This window comes from Montipora capricornis, chromosome 3 (assembly GCF_036669925.1).
Source record: "Montipora capricornis isolate CH-2021 chromosome 3, ASM3666992v2, whole genome shotgun sequence".
Classification (NCBI taxonomy): domain Eukaryota; kingdom Metazoa; phylum Cnidaria; class Anthozoa; order Scleractinia; family Acroporidae; genus Montipora; species Montipora capricornis.
This window is the reverse complement of record NC_090885.1, coordinates 15,652,417-15,672,721: the sequence shown is the minus strand read 5'-3', so window position 1 is coordinate 15,672,721 and position 20,305 is coordinate 15,652,417. Positions and strand designations below refer to the sequence as shown.

Here is a 20,305-nt window from a genome sequence, read left to right as displayed (position 1 = left end):
AATATTGTCGGAACCGGGTTCGCCTCTCCTGGAAAGCGACTTCTGCCCATTCGAATCTGATTGGAAGATGTTTGTTGCTGTAGCTTTCTTCGCTCAATGCTGACCATAGGGTTACTCTTGACTTCCTGTATTTGCGCTAGCTCTTTCTTTAGCGCTTCTTGTTCCTTCGCTATCATACTTTTGGCTTGTATCACTTCGGCGTCTAAGGAATTTAACTCTGAACCAAGACGCTGGGATGCCATTTTGTTTAGTCGACGAATTGCAAAAACTCGATTTGAGACCACCGAGGGACTGTCTTCTCGCGGAGGGTACCAAACTGCCGACATTTTCGGCAGCTTACTTGTATTTGTTAGATCCTTCCAAAGACCTTAGTAGTTGAAATCAGGAATGACGTCTAAAGCTTATGCCTTTTGCCCTGAGCTATGAGCTTATGCGTCATTGTTTGTTGCCAACTAATTAGGTAGACACGCAGATTAAACAATGTGACAGTTAATTTAATGTTACTATCGCCATGAACGATTCACTTCAAAATTTTTCATTTCAAGAGTCTCATAAAACTGGGAAGAATCGACTTGGTAAGGCGTGTGAGTTAAAAAAAGCTGCCTTGGTATTCCCTGGGATGACAAGAAAATTTGATTTTGATTTGGGGGGCTTTAGTGAAAGACAAACTGAAGGTTTTGGCGTGAACTGTCCAATGAAGCGTTAACGCTGGATGTTATGTAAAGGCTACAGACGAGTTTGCTCGCTTTAAGTGACAGATAATTTTTAAATAATGAGTAACGCTTATGTAAAGATGAGCTCGAAGATAAGAGGTGGCGGAAAAACAGCTCTTTACACCTTGTTATCCCGCTATAATGTTATAACCCGGAAACTGTAAGGTAATCAAGACGTGAATTTTTTTTTCCATCACATTCAGCCAAGGAGTTCAGTCTGCAATAATTTCTTCCTTGAAAGCCCTTTATTTCCCGCAGCTTAAAGAGACCACTGTGATGTCACAGATCATAACCTTTGGCGAGAGTCCAACCAAATATAAAGTTAATCAGATTTCAGAATGCCCAATCTTATTTTGTTTCCTATTGTTGAAATTTTTCAAATTCCTCCGTTGTTATCTGTGTTATCCGCACAGGGCTGCCTGGCATGTGGTGCTTATGGGAAGTGCTTGACATAGCTTTGGATAGCCCTGGATAGCCTTGTATAGCCCTTCATGGCACACTACAGCCCGATTTATAGGAGTGCACGGTAATGGATTGGCGTTAAACATTTAAGCACATAATGTTGTTGACAAGTAAGTCATTATCATATCTTCATTTACGCTTGAATTTTAGAGTAGCTTTGGTGTAGCCATAAATGGACCTCTTCCTCTTTAGCTTGTACGTTTTGTTTTCCCATTTCAGACCACGTGATGTTACCCTAGGGAACAGTTTCTTTCAAATGTGGTCTTATACACGTGCACATGTATGCATAACTTATGAAAAAATAAAAGGAAAATTCCTTTGGGAACATCTGAAATGGAATAACAAAACGTACAAGCTAAAGAGGTCCCTTTCTGACTCCGTATACTACCCAGCGTGCTTTAGTGGGTTCCAGGCGACTGGGCGAAAACTTGCGTGAAGACTGGACAAAAGTCCTTGACATGCGCCAATCAGTTCATCATGTCAACATGGCGGGTTCTCTCTTCGGACTCAATTCAGAGATTCCGGTAATATCGTTTTACGAATTCCTTATGGAAAGAAACAATTCACTAGTAGGAATGTCGACAGTTTCTTCCGCTTCGTGGTACAGGTAAATTAATTTTTCTTTTCCTTTTTCAGGCCTTTGAAGATGAAGAACTTTCTGAATTGGATCCAACTCTGACGAATCTCGACGATGGAGATAGTTATGACCAACTTAACGACGACACGTTTGGCTCAGGAGCCTTAGGTAAATGATTATTTTTCCGTACTTTTAGCGTTTCCTTTAAAGCAGTTTGCTCTACTTCTTACCAATTTGTATAGGCGAAACAAACATGTGCATAAAGTTGAACCGTGGATCAAGAGTTATTTGTGTAACAAAATTAAGCCAGTCATTGTACAGTCTGTACGTTGCAGCTATCTGTTGGTAACGTTATTTTCTATATCATTTGGCCAGTTTTAGGTATGTAATAGGTTATTCAGAAAAAAAAAAACCTAAACCGTATTTTACTGATAACTTTCGTTTTTGTCTTCATTCTCTTCCGTCCAGCAGTTTTACTTTCTATTGTCATTTTCCTACACGCATGTATGCTTCTATTGTCGGTATACAAAGGAGTACAACATTTTGTGAAAGGTGTTTCTTTGACACCAGATATTCAAAGCAAGGGATTAGATTTTCACTTTCAGAGGCAAAATTAAAAAAAAAAAGAAAAGAAAAAGCTGGTAATGACAAATACATGTGTGATCAAAAGTACTACTTTCTATACTCCTTTTCAACCCGGGTCATAGTCTCTTGTACTTGTGTGGGCTAATTCTCAATGCAGAATTTACAATAGGTGGAGGTAGACTATTATATTCTGAAAGTGAAGGAGCAGTGTGGTTGTTTTTTCCAAGCTTGCAAAATTAATAATACCAACAATGGTTACAGCAAGTAACCAAAAAAACAAAAGGTACAACTGATTTTGCCAACAACTTGGACATGAACTCTTATTATGGACATGAATTCTAATTATGTATGAAGGAAAAAATAAAAATTCCAACTTAAACACCAAATAATTATTATTTTTATTTTTATTTTTTTGTATTTTAATACTGTTCATTTGTTTTCATATTAATTACATCTACTGCACAGAGAACCTTACACTAAACCACATAAGTCTCATTTAATGCATACTATACTTATGACACACGCACACACACTCATACACCGCTTTCCTAAGCCTCAAGAGTATCGCATTAGACTAAGAACAATACACAAGGTACAAGAATATCAGACTGATAGAATATTTACATATTTGTCCCACTTCGAGTAGTGGACAGCAGGGAGTCGATCAACGTTTGACTTGGCAATCATTGTCTCAAGTTGATATGCTTATTAATTTTTGCAATAAATACCCTAATACGGGGTAACTCTTTGTTGCATCTACACGAGTTCAGCTATTGTTTCGCTAACAACAAGATATGGTTTACATATAATGTGTGGTTCCAGAAAATATTCATACCCCCACCACGGAAGACTTTTTGATTTGCACCCCCCTCCCCCCAGGATTTTCCGTTCCAGGGGGGTCTTTGATGACCCCCCCTCCCCTCAGGAATTTCCAGAATTTCTTTACTTATAAAAACGAAAGTGATTTAGTTACGTAGTTGCGGTAGAATTTTATTACAACAGTGTAAACATTAAGGTTAACTTTTAGAAAAATATAACGCTTTGTTAAGCTCATTATCCAGCTAAACTTTCAGCTTTTACAAAGCTTAAACATTTGGGTTGCACGTCGACTGTTTCACGCTTTTGTGCGAACTTAGATGAGAACATTTCACTCGCTTAAACAACTTCGCAAACTGTAGTAAATAAAACAGAAACTTACAAGGTTCCTTTGTCTACACATTTTGTCAGTTTCTTCAGGTTGATTCTTTAATATTTAGGGACCACACACGTTGACGCGGTAGGTTTCGTGGGCAACCGGTCGTTTCGATCGAAGGTCGTTTCGATCGAAGTTCGTTTCGATCGAAACCAAAAGTCAGTTCGATCGAGGGCAAGAGTCAGTTCGATCGAAGAGTAAATGTTTATAAAAACTACAGTTTTGCGAGCGTATTGATAATAAAAGTTCTTGTGTTGTGTAATGTTTGCGCGAAGTAATATGCACGGCGCGCAAACGCGGTGTTCAATTGATTTTTCTTTTGTTGCCGGCGTTTCTTTTTCGGCGTTCCTGATCGGCAATGCTCAATTAGCTATTCGCTATAACGTGCGTACACTGAAACACGGGGTTTAGATTTTATTACCATGATGAAACGAACAAGTATTGTCACTTTCAATGAGAACCGAGCGAAAAGAGATTAAACGTTGTTGAAAACACTTGCGATTGGAACAGAATCCGTGGAAACAGACGGCTGGCGGTCATGTTCCTTGAAGACCAAGGTTCAAGGATGTGTTTTCTACAACTCCGAAGTTAACTGTATCAAGAAATATTTTTAAACAGATTTGATAAATAGTAAGTTCAATACACTTAAGCAATAGTTACAGTCTTCGATCGAACTGACTCTTGTCTTCGATCGAATCGACCTTCGATCGAAACAACTTTCGATCGAACTGACTTGCATTCGTTTCGTGAACGTTGTCACAAAGGCGATTGTTTTACGAAGAATATTATTGACGCTAAAATACTCAATGATATTTGGACAGTTATATATGGAGATTTATGTGCAGTCTTCAAAATTAATGACTCTCCAGCAGTCCTTATCGCCGGTAAATGACACACAGCATCATTGATGCTTGCCTATGAGCCACGGATGGAATCAAGAGGGCGACTGTTATTCCCTGTTATTGTTTTTGGCGCGATTTACTTCCTCCAATGAGTAGTCAAACTCCTGTTTTAGAATTTCCAGTTTGACATAACGAACTGAACCTCAACAATCGTTTCCCGATGCCGCAATAAATATTGCGTTTACTCAAAGAAGAGAAAACTTGACTCCCGGTTCCTGTCCGTGGTCTAAATGCCACCCACAAAAAAGAAAATGTCGTTGCACACAAGCGTTGAGATGGTGGGAACTTGCGTCTCATCGCATTTTCAATGAGTTACTACCCCCAGTAAAACATAAATCCTATCAATAATGGGTTTATGGCATGTGAAGGTAGCGAAAAGTGATACTCAAGTGAACGGTAGTGTTGGTTGGACGAAAAAGAGACAAACGTGGAAGTCTGGGGTCAAGACTCCAGTTGAGACCACCATTTTAAATGTTTGAATCCGTCCCAAATGAAAGACACGCTCTTAGCTTCGGGAGATTGTAGCGCTAGCTAACTCAAAGAAAAACGGAAACATTGAAGCTAATAGTATTAACTTTATCTCAAAACTGACTTTTGTTTCAAAACATCGTCCGATAGTGTGTTTTGTGCTTCAGATCGATCGTATGTTGCTTTCAATGTTTTGTACGTGGTTCGTGACCCTTTGGAAAAGTAGTTTCCCACGAAACCCCCCTACCCCTTGGAAATTACTGCCCTTTAACCCCCCCTCTCCCTCGGAATTTCCAATTGTCTTCCGTGGTGGGGGTATGGATATTTTCTGGAACCACACAATTCATCTTCGCAAGAGAAGATCCCAAGCAATGTATCTTTAAGTGAGAGCCTTTGAATCTTAACACCTTGATCATCAAGCCATTTAATTACTTCTGTCCAGAAACTCTCGGGATAGTTACAATATACAAGAATGTGCTCAAGGGTCTCGTCTGCATCTCCACAAAAAGAACACGCCGGAGATAGATAAATGCCAATCTTATGAAGAAATACATTTGTGGTTAGACACTTATTCAGGACTTGATAATTATTGGTGTTGTGACAAATCATAGATTACTGGACAGGGACAAGGGAGGCTAGGAAGCTAGTAAAAATGTAAAAGGGGAAAAAAGAGTCGAAAGATTGGTTGGTAAACTGGACAGCTACTGTGCACGGAATGACATGTGAACAAGCATAACAAAGTGCTCATACAGCTATTTTGATAAGTCACTGTATTCACGCAAAAATTAATTTTAAATGTAATAGACCTTATTCACGATGGCCGCTATGTTGGATTTGCTATTATCATGCAAATTAGCTACACACTTCTGAGGGGCCAAACAACACAAATTCGAGAGGTTATAACGAACATATTAGCCACACAGATGATTTGTTTGATGTTCATTGAATGTTTATCACCTACATGTAAGTAATAAAATAGAAAGATTACACAAGTTACTTCGACGTTTTTTAGTGAAAAATGAGCAGCGAACTAAGTAGAAAGTCAAACTGTCGAAGGCAATCAAAAGATATAAAATTATTATAAAAGTTACTTAATTCTAAATACTAAAATGGACTTTTAGCAATGCTAATTCTATATTTTGACTAGCCGATTTTCCGCGATTTGCCTTTTTTTCAATGTTTGCCCCCCAGCATAACACATGGCTAATTTGCATGATAATTTGAAAACCAACGTGGTGGCTATCTTGAATAAGGCCTACATGTGTATTCTTGTGTTCAAGCAAAAAAAGGCAGTCAGGAAAAAAGTTTGCAAGATTCTATGACATGAATAGAGCAGTGTAGTTTTTCAAAAACTCAGTGTGTAACTTTGTAATGCCAAGAAGCTGAGAAGCTAAATGCAACTCTTGTGATTGTAGAAGATGACTGGGAGCTTGCTCATAGGAAACTATCAGGCTTACACGAGGAAGGGACACACGAGGTGCAGTATGCCAACTGGCTCAAGCAGAAAGGCTTTGAGTGTAAGCAGGGTGAAGAGAAATCTACAACAGCAAAATATTTGCATAGTTCAACTCAGGAAGATTTTGAGGATGAATTGAATCGTGAAGAGGTAAAGACAATGAGTTGCATAGAAACAATACTGAAAATTAACTTTTGCAGTTCCTCCTGTTACGACTATTATATTAATTAATTAATTAATATTTAAATATGTTTCCAGTATTTCAAAGTGCAGTACACGTATCTATACCATGATTAAAATGTTACCTTTTGAGGTTTGTATGATTTTGACAGTATTATAATTCCTTCCTCGAACAGGAAATCCTGGAACAGAATTTAACTAAACTTGTGGAAGATGATGAAGCTGACTCAATTCTTGTTCCTAGGGTATCATCTAAGCACAAGGTAATTCCTGTTACTTCAGTCAAATCAAGAAAAAGAAGCAAACTACATGTATACACCCTGCATTAATATTTTTCAGGAGATTAAGCACCCATCTGGCATAAACCCAACATGGGATGGAACTTCACCTTTGTCCAGCCCAACATCGTCAACATCAATAAATGATCTGGTAAGATCTCTTTCCTTCAGATCCTGTGCAACATAGTTTTGCAGTACATATAGTTTGGTACCTTAAAAATTTTGATGAGCAGGTACATGTAGTGAAAGGGAGGTTTAATGCTGTCTTTTATCAGATTGTCGAGCAAGGTAGGCATTGCAGTAGTTTTCACCAGTAGTTGGCCAGATGTAAGTTAAATGCTATCATGCATTATGGTGCTGTGAGCTAATGGTTCTATTCCAGAAAGTGATTCTAACTAATTTGACACATTAATGTGTTTAAACGCTGCCTTACACTGAACATGTATTTTACATTTGCATGATTGTATGCTAGAAAGGGTCACTCGCTTGTATATATTCATGTATACATGTGTAACCACCCACACAAAGCAACAAAGAAAGAAGTCTTGATGTCTGCGACAAAAAAGTGATCACCTGGCAACACAGCTGAAGGAAGTGCATGGTTGTCAATTTAATGTTATAGAGTTTCACAAACAATTACTGGATTGGGATTGTTATTTGTCCTTGAGTGGCTTAAAAATCTCGCTTTACTGTTCAGAGCAATAAGCAAAACCTTAATGCAATCTTGACTTAAATAAAATTATGTGCATTTCCCAAGGTACAGTCAACTCTCCACTAATGGACACTCTCGTATACAACTCTACTTATTCACCTTTTTCAATTCCCCATTTACCTTCCAGTCAAACTCTGTATTTACACATTCCCATAAGCGGACGCTCTCAAGTAAACAGACGTGGACACTTTTGAAATTTTAAAATTGGATTTTTTTTTGTTTGTGCTCTCTTGTAAGCAAACACCCCATTTGTGGTAATTGACACTCTTGGCAATGAAATTTGTTTTTTATTTGCAATTCAAACAAAACTATGACTTTTGACAGGGCAACAGAAAAGTAGGGTGGGTTTTGTCAAATCTGCATTGGTCCGCGGGAAAGCAAGTTGCCTGTTCGTTTGACATGAACGAGAGTCCAACTTGTATTTGTAGTGTCGCGTTATGGGAATATCGACAATTCTTGTAAGCGGACAGCTCTACCAACGGACGCTTTTCCCAATTCCCGATGGTGTCTTCTTACGAGAGAGTCGACTGTATTGATAATGATTGATGATGATGATGATGATGATGATGATGATTATTATTAAGCAAGTCACATGTTATTGCTTTTGCCGTGCTTTGTTTAGATCTCACCTTCCTCCAAAATATGGGGATCCCCTTCTAAACTTGATAAAGAGAACAAAAACAAAGGACCAGTCAATACCCAACAGTCAGCGTCACCATTGGATAAATTGATAAAAGCGGAGGCTGAAAGGAAACAGAAACTTAGGAGACCATTTTCTCCAGCCTTTGAGGTAAAAATGTATTTATTTATATTTTTTGAAAAGTATTATGAATGAAAATATTTTAGTATACATATAAGTATTCCCAGCCTGCAAATGGCAAAGCTAATGGATGTGTCCAAGTTCTCCAATTGCCCTATACAATCATGTAGGGTAAAGTCTGCTTACGAGCCCAGTGACCCATTTGGCTGGAGATTATCCTGGTTCCTGTAGCATGAAGCTAAGAGTATTATTGGTACTCCCCCCTGGATGGGATGCTAGTCCATCACAGTGCTACCCCCAACAATAAATTCGCTGGTACCCATTTATACACCTGGGTGGAAAGAGGCACAGTGAGAGTAAAGTGTCTTGCCCAAGAACACAACACAATGTCCCCGGCCAGGGCCTGAAACCCAGACCACTTGCTCGGGAGTCGAGTGCACTAACCACAAGGTCACCGTGCCTCCCACAATCATGTTCAACAGTGTTTATTAACAGGAAGATTTGTGAGACGGGGCTTACTGTATTACTGAACTTATCTGAAAAGACTTTCAATGTAAATTTGAAAAAAGGTGGACCGACGTTTTTCAAATTTACCCAAATTCGATTGATCCATTTCAATCTTCTCCAGTTTTGTTCATCCATGTCCTTTCTTGGCTTCCCTGTGTTTTGTTAGAGTTCTTCTATAGTTTTGAACAGTTATTTTGATATTTTAGTTAATTCTATGACCATTCGATCAGTGCTGAAATTGCCTGAAATTGCGTGACCTAGCCCCTTGAAAGACCGTGAGGCTTGATCTGACCGGAGTTGTGAACATGGGATCTCCCTTGCGAAAGTCCAATGTTCAACTTACTATGCCACCGGTTGTTAACATGTTATAATGTGTTAAACAGAAATGGCTTCATAGGGAAATTTGAGTCCATTGGTAGAAAATCAGGAAGTAAAATTTGGAACACCAGGGAAATTATGCCCCCTTCTGGTTAACAGTGTTGTTGAATAATTATCTGTTTGAAAGGTATCTTTATGAGCACAAGAACATAATTATTTATCTTTACCTGCAGGATGATTCCATTGTTACAGCAATTCCTCCACCAGGCCTGGTGCCTCCAAGTCGATTCATGAAGAAACCCCCACCTGTAAATGCTATTAAGCTAGAGGACCTGGAAAAGGAGCTCACAGGGGATACCAGTGCTCCTCAGCAAGTACCAGAGGGTCCAAAGCAAACACCTCGCAAGACAATGATAGGTCAACCACCTCCTGGTATTCCGAGGCCCATGATGACCCCTCCTGGTTTTCAGTCTCCTTTGACAAGAATGGTAAGCATCAACTATGTCAACTACATTAAATTTTGTACATTCAAGTTTTACAAATTGTGAGTGATTTGTTTGATCTGAACTTCGCACATCGAAAAGTAAAGAGCAGCTTTCCAGTCTTTTGAAATAATGATTAACTGTATGCACCCTTTGCAATGTTAAAGGACTGTTACACACATGCTGTTTTGACAGGGTGATTACTGTATGTAGCTCCCTGTGTCACATTTTGGCTGTCTTTGCCCTCTTTGAAGCTCTTTACCTTAAACTCTGTGTCTTATTTGTTGACAGTCTTGGATGTACATGTAATTTTAGGAGAAGGAAAAACAGAATCGTTATTTCTATTCCTCTTTCAAAATGATTTTTTTCTGTTTGCAGCATACTCCCCCATTGCCACGTCAGATGTTTCAACCACCAAGACCCAGTCCCTCTAAACATCCAATTTCTGCAATGTCTGGAATGCATGGTATGCCTGGAATGCTAGGTCCAGGTCCAGGGCCAGGGCCAGGGCCACATTTGTTAAGAACCCCCAGGACACCTCTGTTTCCAAGGGATCCATTTTCCATGTTGCATTCTGACCCTGGTAGGTACATGTCAGCAAACGAGTGCACATATAAAGACAGTCTGGTACATGCGACTGTAACTTCATTAAATTTTGATATTTTTGTATAGGGGTGATGAAAGTACTTTCTCTTAACCTATTGACTCCTGGGGGTTCCCCATTGGCGAGTAAAATCGTCTGGCGTTAGACAGAGCCAAATACTAAGTATGGCCTGTTTTGGCCAGTTTAGGGTTGAATGGGTTTTAATCTTGGTAAACGTAATAATATTATAATGTTTTCACGTAAGATACATCACTTTAGTAACTAAAAGCAAGCAACTAATTAAGGAGCTGTAAAGAAGCCTTAAAAAAATCCTGGATTGAAACAAACCCATGTATTTGATTATGCATCACATAGAAATCAGGTGCACGTGCAACTGAGTTAATTTCATGGGAAATATATTCAGAAGTGGACATTTCATTTCTGTATTTTTGAATAATTTTGTTTTATAACTAGGTCATTTATTACTCCGAGGGGGTTTCCTTAACTTTCCGATGAGCCCACAATATGCAAGATTTGGCAGCCCTCAGTTTCATAACAAAAGGTTCCAGGGTCCTCGTCACAACTTTCCAAGAAACCAGTATGACAACCGATTCTCCCATGAAATTCGTTCACCCAGACAGCAGCAGGACAGGGGGGAACATCAGCATCAGTTTACCGACTTAGAAAGGAAGATTCACAACATACTGACTTTGGCTGAAAGTGGTCCAAGAAAAGATGACCCTTATGCAGGGCTGATGACCAGAAGAGAAAAAGAATGGTTGATCAAGATTCAATTACTTCAACTCACTAGCACTGAACCAGACCTAGATGATTATTACTTTCAGGTACACAGCATGTATTAGTACTTGATAATAAAACAAATCAACAATAATGTCATATCATAATTAATTAAGTGGATGGTAGCCATCGTCAGAATCAAAACACTTGACTCTGAAGATGACTTCCCCTCATGTTGCCCCGTCCCTATCAGGTCTACATCTACATTAATTTTGTACACAATTTTTGAAAGTTGGGAAAAGTGGTCATACTTTGATCAATAACCAAGCAATGAAGGGGGATGGGTTCGATACCAGGTTGATGTCACAAAATGCTTTGCATAGCTGTTTTCAAAGAACTGTCTCAATGCAAAGCAGTTTGTGACGTCATCCCAGGATCAAACCCATTCCCCTTCATTGCTGTTTTTTTTAATTTTATCGGAAACAGGGAAAAATAACTGATTGCTGATTGGCTGAGATGGAGGGCATTTTTAATCACGAGAGCACTTTAGGTAATCAAGAGGGCTATCTTGTTCCCAGGATCTCTCCAAATGAAAGCTTGTTAAGTTGATTGTTGTTTCTCTCAGCACTAAAAGAGCATTCCTCAACAATTTTGCCCTTCATGCGATAAACATGAAATCGCAATGTGCCCTTGTTGCAATTAAGGATTAATTTCACTTGTTTTTTTTAAGTTTTCGAAATTGCCCTCATGGCTTCACGACTCAGGCAGTTTTGTGAAAACTTTGAAAATGTGTGTGAAATTAAGCCTTTATTGCCTTTGGGCCCATGCGATTACATATACAAAGTATGACCACTTTCCCCATTTTTCAAAGCAAATAAAAAGGAGAACCTTCATTCAAGAGTTTCTAAAAATAATGTGATGTATGTGGGACGATTTCAGAGATTAAATAAAGTGAAAAAGTGTGTCACAGTGATAGGCACTGTAAATTGGTAGCAGAATCCACCTTTGTCATTCACATGTCAGTAAAAAGTTTGGTTTGCTTACCGGTCCAGTTCAGTGGACAAACGACAGTGCTTGAAATTAGCAGTCGTCCGGTCATGATTTTGGGAAAAAGGAAAGGTTGCTTTCCCAAAGAAAAGACAACAGACATCCCAGCCAAAAATAGAAAATGAATCACCTAAGCTTGTCTGTTTTCTACTGTCAACGTCCGATAGCAGTGTGAAGTTACAAGGCTGCCTGTGCTTGCAAATAAGGCGCCCCAGGCGACTGGGCGACCATCAGGCAGCAGCCTTGACAACAATGAATTTGCAGTAGTTGATTATTTTCCTGTGTTTTGAATATCTGTGGCTTTTACAAAAATTGTCAGATAAGAAAATTCAGTGTCACAGACATGTAGCTGGGATCGATTTTGAAAATGCAACAAAAACACCCCAGACTCCCACAAAAAAAAAAACACAGGCACACACTTAAAAATTGTGAGATACTCAAGCTCCAACACCATGTGGTTGCATCTCAACATGCGTGCATTTAATCGTAAGGGGTTTCCTAATGGGCAACCAAATATTTATCAGAGTAACAACCACATTTACCAGTTTAGTCGCCCCGCTTTTGAAACAGGGATAAACTGGAATTTTTTTTAATTTCGAGCACTGAATCTTCAGTGAAGTGAAAACTGCTGGTAATTTCATTTACCAATGGTCCTAACTTTTTAGACTTACACACGGAGAACAGCGGCCAAGGAGCATGTTAAACACAGTGAGGGTGTACAGTTAAGACCTAATGTACAAGACAATAGAGAAGTTAGAGAGACAACAAACATGTCCTTACCGCAGTTTGAACGAGAGAAGAAGAAGACTTACACTCCAGGTGAATTACTGTACTTCAGGTGAACTACATGTACATGTACATGTAAAGTTGAGTTGTCTGCCAGAGCTGATCAATGTGTTGTCTTTTTAGTGGACTTTCATGGGTCCTTAGGAAAGGTTTCTTCTGCGTCAGTTCAACACCCCAGGCAAATGGTGGATTTGAATGTAGTGCATATCACAAAAGGTCTTGAACAGGTATTAATATTTTGTCTTACAAAGCTTGTCCAGGAAGTGTGCATGCATGCTTCTTGTACATCCTATGCTTCTTAAAAAGTACACTTGGAAGAGAAAAGGGGATAAAAACATTAATTTTTGTACAAGTGACATTTTATTTAAGTATCTCATTATGCGCAGCATTATTAGTTGATCATACATGTAGGTTCCCACATTAATTTTATCCAACAGTGTTGAAAAGGAAAGGGAAGGAACTTGATTTAAGGTGGCTTACTACAGTTTTCTGAAGAAAAAGATCAAGATTTTGAAATATGTGAAATTAAAGCAACAGGATGTCTCTCTTGAAGTGTTAGTCACTGCAATTGATGTAAAATGAAATTTTGCCAATGAAACAAATAAATGCAATTCAGGGAAAATGCTAATTATAGTGACCAAGCTCCTGGAGGGGGGACTGGTTAGGGTTAGGGTTTTCTCCAAAACTAGCTGTATGGCCCCACCTTAAAATTTCAGGACTTCCTAAGCATGAAAAAATAATCATGTATAGAAGTACATGTAAATAGTTAAATCTGTCAGACAGGTTTTCGCAAATGGCAAAAACGTCAATTTTCATCTATTTTGATAATAACTGAAAAAGTGTCTGATAGATCTCTAAAAAAATGTGGACTGTTTTGTCGTCATATTGTTTACTAATTCCCAAAATTTTAGAGAGAAATAGGTCTTTGAAATGTCTAGTTACCAGTCCCCCCTCCAGGAGCTTGGTTATATATTTAGAATTTTTGCATTTATTTGCTAGGTAAAATTACAATTTACATCAATTGCAGTGACTAACACTTCAGAAGAGACATCCTGTTGCCTCAATTTCACAGTATTCAAAATCTTGATCTTTTCTTTGGAAAACTGTAGTAAAGCCGCCTTAAGTGTCAATATCCTTCTAGTGCTAGACTATAGCGTTTGACTATACATGTAGTAACTGACTGTTGTAATCATCGAAATGAATTTTGATCTTAGGTTCGAAAGAATCTGTAGTGCAGGGAAAAAAGTAACCAACTTCTTGGAGTGAAGTAGTCAACGCTTTTTGTCAGCTGTTGTTGCTTATTGAAACCACTGCTTACTGCAGGAATTTTTTTCCATTCAGGATAAACAAGGCAGTTCAGCTCCCTTGAAGGACAACAAGAGGCGCAGCCAACTCTTGCTTACCATAGAGAAGGTGAGGTTATTAAAATTCAGGTAGGTTTCTGGTGACAAAATGTCCTGCTATACTGCTAGGACTGAAATTACTGGATCTACTTTAATGACAATGCTGCCCCAAGTAATTTGGGTCAAAAAGTTAATTTGAAAGGAGTGCTCGCATTTTCCTGAGCACCCAAGTTACATGTACCATTGAAAAGACTCTTTTCTTAATTCAATAATTATTAATCTGGGGTCAACATGTTCCATCTTTTACTTATCAATCAGTGAAATCTCATTTGACCCACAGAAACAAAAAGAATTATTCTTTTTATTTCAGGGTTATGACTATCTTTTGACAGTTGAAAGTTTTGATAAAAAGTTGATTCATATTGAGGAACAAGAAAGGTACATATAGCTGTATTCTATGTATAATAATATTGAGTCGTCATTCGTGTATTTATCCTTTCTTGCTTAACAGTTTTTTGACTGAGTTACCATAACTAAAGCAGATACTTTAACCAAAGGTGTGTGATGGTTCTTAGGTCTCAAGTCAAGTGGAAGAAAAATGCTTTTTCATGTTGTATTTTATTTTTTAGGAGTGAAGTTCTTGAAACTAGGCAACTTACTGTTACAAAGCTGTTTACCATATTAAAGCTATCCACAGAGGGTTGTGAAAAGTGAGTTGAGAATAACAAGTCACTGACTTTTTTGTCTATAGAAATGGAATTTGTTCTTCTGACTTGTGAATGACTTTTTCAGTGTGTGTACATTTTTTGGCACATCAGTGATGTGCAGTTACGAAACGAACAATCATAATTGTTGATTTGTTAGGTTTCTGGGGGTGGTTTCTGTTGGTGGTTTTAGGTCATCAAATGACCTCAAAACAGCCATCAAGTCATGATATTCTCTCCCTGGTCAGAGATTTTTTTTTTCCTTATGTAGGTATAATTATTTCTTTTTGGGTTATTGTTAATCCTGATTAGTGCACATCCTCTGCTAAGTATGCCAAAAAAACGTTAATAAGCTCTTAATGACTGGCCCCATGGGAAACAGTGAGTTGTGCTGTTACTTATTTTTATTTATTTCTTCAGGTGTGATGATGAATTCTTCATTCAATTTCTTTCCATCCAAAAAGGAAAGCATCTTCTGAGTAGAGCATTGCCAATGTTCAGCAAGGTAAGAATCACAAATTGGTCTTCCCCTCGGTCTGATGTTTAGCAGTACAGTTTACCTGACAGGTGACCAACCACATAACTGTAACCCACAGAAGACAATATATTTGTATAATCAGTTGAATGTGAAGATCCTTTATGTTCATGGTTTCAAAAGGTAAATTTGATGTCATCAACATGGTGGTCTTCAGTCACAAACAAAAGCCAGTGTTACACCATTATTAGTAAATCTATATCTTGACTCTTATCGCCAGGTTCAAATAGAAGCAGTATTAATGGCCATAACAAGAAATATTTTACTCCTTATTAAAAAGGACAGCGGTGAAGAGGTGAGACGTTAGAGAAGAAAGCAAATCATTCTAACCAGGAGCCCATGACTAGGAGCCTCCCAATGCATTATATCCTTGAATCAACCTTTGCGCGTATCTTTCTATTTGTAGAACTAATCCTTCCGCAGGAAACTCACACTTACAACAATTTACATCAATTTGCACAATTTGCATACATTGTTTGTGCTATTTTTGTCTTTGTTCCACAATAACTTTATTCTGATTGGCCATTCTAAACAGTGTGTGCAGAGCCGAAGAACTCGTGGCGTTCTAAAAATAGAAAGATACGAGCAAAGATTGACTCAGGGCTTGTATGGGACAGGCAAGCTCCTACTCATGCGCTCCTGATTGTAACCATACACATTTGCAGTTTCTTCCTTCATAATAATTGAAATACAGCACCTTACTCAAGTTGTTTCCGTACTCGCTGAAGAAAGTGTGCCTTTGTTGTTTATTGAAGTGTCCAATCTGATTGCAGTTGAAACTACTAATTGTGGACACTTCCTTGCAAACATACGTGTACATATACAATGTAACTGTCTGGGAATCTAAAAATGCAAAAAAATGCTCAATAATTGTTCAGTCTACTGAATATTTGATGCATGGTATAAATAAATAGTTATGATGATTCGTGTGAAAAGTGCAATCAAGTTGCACGTAAAATGTACTGAGAACAAAATTAATGTCATCGGTTTATGATCTATACAGATCAAGTTTTTGAATTTTAGCCTTGAATTTCGTTGGACTCGGTATTTCTAGTTAGGCAGTTTAATTAAACCATGCACTTGGACCTAGGTATTTGATGGCATGTTTACTATGTTTGCCATTATATTAAGTAGGGGATAGTGCCCGGTGTCGTGGCTGTCCTTTGTGAGTGTATGGGTGAGTGGGTATAGTGGGTCCACATCAGCTGAATAGCTGCCAAAACTTCAACCTGCTCAAAGAAATAAATAAGAATCAAACAAAAAAACTTAGATTAAAATTACTCACTATTACGTACTGTTGACATTACTTTGAATTCGAAGGTGTAAATGTTTTAAAAACGTAAGAAGGACAGAGTCTATGCTTCACCAAAAACATCAAGTTAACTTGCATAATCTACGATTATTAAGCGATAGTAGCTTATTTTTACTGGGAATTGCATAATTACCAGTAAGTAATTCGTTTTCGTAGAGTTAGTATAGGTAATCACATGAGACCGAGTACTATTAAGGATTAATTGCACGAGTGTTTTCGCGACGAGGGCAATTTGGAAAATTTCCAAAACACAAGTGCAATTAATCCTTAATAGTACGAGGACTCATGCGATTACTTGTTTATCAGTGAAGGGCAAAATTAACCAATCAGGATCAAGTAATCAAGCCATCTCTAGCTTGATTACCAAAAATGCCCTTTGTCTCAGCCAATCAGCGCTCAGTAATTTTGCCCTTTATTGATAAGATCAGTAATCGTACTTTCACTTGAGTTTGATTAATGATCTTCATGTGAAAAAAGCATTAAAAATCGTGGCAGCAATGATTTTGTTACGTTCCATAGTCCCGATTCTACTTTTCTTCAATGAAATTTACTTTGTGTTTGACTTCTTTTAGTTCTTGAATCATGTGATGGTTCCTCTTAATCGTGTGTCAGAGCTTATGTCTCCACCGGCAGTGATCCGCTGTCTTCAAAACATGGTGTTTGCACAAGGCAATTCCACTACTCAAGGATCACCGCTTTCTGTGGTCCTGGTAAATCAGGTATTGCTGTACGATACACGTTTATCATTTTCAACCCATGACAAGACAATGAAATCTAAATTCGTTGAACGCCGCGCGACAATGATCGACGGCAGCAATTTTTTTCTCAAATGGCCAGATTGCGTACCAATTTGATTTGTTTTTTAGTTTGGCTTGGGAATTTTCAGCACATTATTGGGAAGAGCAGCTGTCATATCAAACAGTTTATCTGAAGCGGAAGATGAGATGAGAAATTCTTGGTAGGTCTTTAAGTAATGAATATTTGTCCATTTTTGCATCAAAGAACACTAATTGAACAACGTTTGAATGCTGTGTTGCAGGTTAAACATCGTCTCTCAGGTATCAACCGAGTTTCAAGATATCCCTCTCAAGCAACTGGCAAGGAATCTAGAAGCAGCTAAGACATTAGTTGCTTTGTTGTCCTCATGTACCGACGTCCAGACCAGAGCTTTACTACAGGAGCACTTGAGGTTTGAAATAGGCCACGTTTTTGACATATAGGACCAATAACGTATTGTAGAAGATACCCATAGCGAGCACGACAGATTTTCACGTTTGCGTTTGGATAAGCGCTTCTGAGCCCCTGCTAAACCTTGCATCATCAATATTACTTTTGAGCAGCGATATTGGTCGGGCTGCTGACAATGGTTGCCGTCACACTTAAAAGAAACAGCGTAACAGTAGTGTTGAAACTAATCAAGTGTCAACTCTCTGGTGTTTTCAATCCCTAGGGGAAAACTAAACGATAGAACTTGATTTAACACTAGTGTTAACTTCCTAATGCGACTGCAGCCAATGGTGGCTGACATTTGTTTGTGATCGTCAAAGTGCGGTTAGCCTTTTGGATAAGGGACTGGAACAGATTGCTCATTGCCGGTCCAACAAAATGTTTCGGACGAAAACAAACTTTTGCCTCCTACGAGCGAGACAAAAGTAATTAGTGAATTACTTTGTTTTATGATTACTTCGCTCAGTGATTGGTTGAAAGTTCTCGGTCCATTTTTTCAACCAATTAGAAGTGAAACTAAATCCAATCGTGTCTCACGTTCGTACATTTTCCCGCGCTTTTTGTCAGCTACGAGTAATTACTTCGAGTTTTGATTGGTTTACTGGATTGTCTCCGACCTTTTTGATTGGCCAAAGTAATTACTTTGGTTTTGGTTTTACGACACTCAATTGGAAACTGCTCTAGCATCCAATTTGCAAAACAATCCATCTGCACGTGCGTTTAAATTCTTGTACATTTCTTTCCAAAACAACAGGAGGGAGTATCAATCAATTTCTAATTTTTTTTTTTTTTTTTTTTTGAGGAATGTACGATTTAATGTTTATTTCTTCTTACTTTTAGGCTAGCTGCTTCTGCGAAAACAGAAATTAAAACGTAGAAGATAACACATTCTGTTATTAATGAAGTCTGCAAACAAGCGAACCTTGCGTATGGACTGTTCTGTGGTTCACAAGCTTGACTGAGGATGTCCGCAACTATATTATTTGCATCTATTTTGTCCAATTTGTGAGTATTTACACTCGTGGATTTGAACTGAAATCCAATGAGAATTTTATGATGTAATTTGGTGTAAACGCATCGGGATTAACAAGAAAGAAAATTGAATTAGCAAGTTTCAAGAAAGTAATGATAGCTCCAACAATCGCTGTGGGATGATGATACTCAAGTATCGACTTAGCGGGCTCTTTTAATTAAACCATATATAAAAAAATAATGGTTCCCAGAAGTCTTTTGAGGAATTATCAGCAGGTTTAGTTTTTTTTTGCTCAAATCTGGGTAAAATGCATAGCATGGCACTCAAGCCCGCCTCCCAGTGAGATGATAGCAGTGAGATCATAACAAAGGAATTTTAGTAAAATGTTCTATCCCTATTAAAATGTTTTGGCGATTTAGGAAACGCTGTATATACGCCAAAAATGGCCTTTTTTTTCTCAAGTTTCGACGATTTTCAACCTCCGTATCTTTAGTTATACAGAGCAAAAAATACCTTAAGAGCGCTTAGATGGTTCTTGGTAAAGAAAGTATACACCTAGAGCATTATTTTTGGTCCGCGTTGATAAGTGTTTTTTAGTTATTGAATTAAGACAAAAAAATTGACACTACCCCAGCGTAATCTCCAGGGCCCAGTTTCTCTAAAGCCGATTAACGAAAACTCGTGTTTTCACAAAAGCCAAAGGTTTAGTTTTGCCCATTTTGCCTTAACAGTGTAACAATTAAACTTGAGGGTGATGTGCAGCTCTCGTAACGTGTAATATAATTTTCTCGCTACCCAAGCCAAAAACAAGAGACTATACAATCGAAACAATGACGTAGACGTAAAAACGATAGAAGCTGCTTACAATTGATACCAAATAATAGCAGGTTGCGAGAGCTGCTACACTACTGAAAATTAACGTCGATCGATAAGTAAACTTATTATATACTCAAAAAAATATCGCATTTGTGATTGGTCAATAAGGAGTTAATTAAAGCAAAGACGACGGCTACGGCAACGTAAATGTCACTCCAAAATATAACTTAGCGCTATCACAAGTATTTCGCGATTATTCCGTCTTGTTCACCTTGTACAACACGAGCAAACAATCGTGTAAGTGGATGGCTACGAACGGTTTTAAAGTCAAAACAGAAAATGACTGTTTCATCGTTAAATGCTCACGTTGTCGTCACAACCGAAAATTTGGTGATTTCACGATGTTGTTTCGTGGAGTATGGCAAAGAAATGCACGGGAATTCGTGCAGCACGAGTATTTTAGCCAATAATATTCTTGCTTTGTGGCGTTGTCGTTTCCTAAGTCGTCGTCTTTGCTTAAATTCCCTATCGGCAAATGCATAAATAGGTTATAGATAAAGTAGTGGCGATAGAGTTCAATACGGAAGTTGCTATGGAAACATAGCGATGGAGTAATGTCGTTTAGTCTATAATAAATGAAAAACCGCAT

At 38.2% G+C, this 20,305-nt stretch overlaps 1 protein-coding gene across 1 annotated transcript; it reads left to right on the top strand.

Annotated features, from left to right (window-relative positions):
- The first annotated feature begins 1,580 nt into the window (after positions 1–1,580).
- Positions 1,581–19,059, top strand: LOC138042369 (protein PAT1 homolog 1-like). The gene is made up of 20 exons (XM_068888231.1): positions 1,581–1,699; positions 1,812–1,920; positions 6,315–6,505; positions 6,712–6,798; positions 6,875–6,964; positions 8,148–8,315; positions 9,344–9,598; positions 9,971–10,175; positions 10,650–11,020; positions 12,626–12,779; positions 12,870–12,973; positions 14,088–14,159; positions 14,460–14,527; positions 14,719–14,799; positions 15,214–15,298; positions 15,549–15,623; positions 17,213–17,359; positions 17,507–17,598; positions 17,680–17,829; positions 18,708–19,059. Exons 1-20 carry the CDS (start codon positions 1,634–1,636, stop codon positions 18,742–18,744), a joined length of 2,607 nt encoding a protein of 868 aa, XP_068744332.1. The 5' UTR covers positions 1,581–1,633; the 3' UTR covers positions 18,745–19,059.
- The last annotated feature ends 1,246 nt before the right edge of the window (positions 19,060–20,305 follow it).

Excerpts from the sequence above, each read along its gene's own strand:
- LOC138042369 (XM_068888231.1), top strand. The coding sequence starts at position 1,634 with ATGCGCCAATCAGTTCATCATGTCAACATGGCGGGTTCTCTCTTCGGA. Across the intron at positions 1,921-6,314 it reads GTTTGGCTCAGGAGCCTTAG|AAGATGACTGGGAGCTTGCT; the intron begins GTAAATGATTAT and ends TTGTGATTGTAG. Across the intron at positions 17,360-17,506 it reads CTGTGGTCCTGGTAAATCAG|TTTGGCTTGGGAATTTTCAG; the intron begins GTATTGCTGTAC and ends TTTGTTTTTTAG.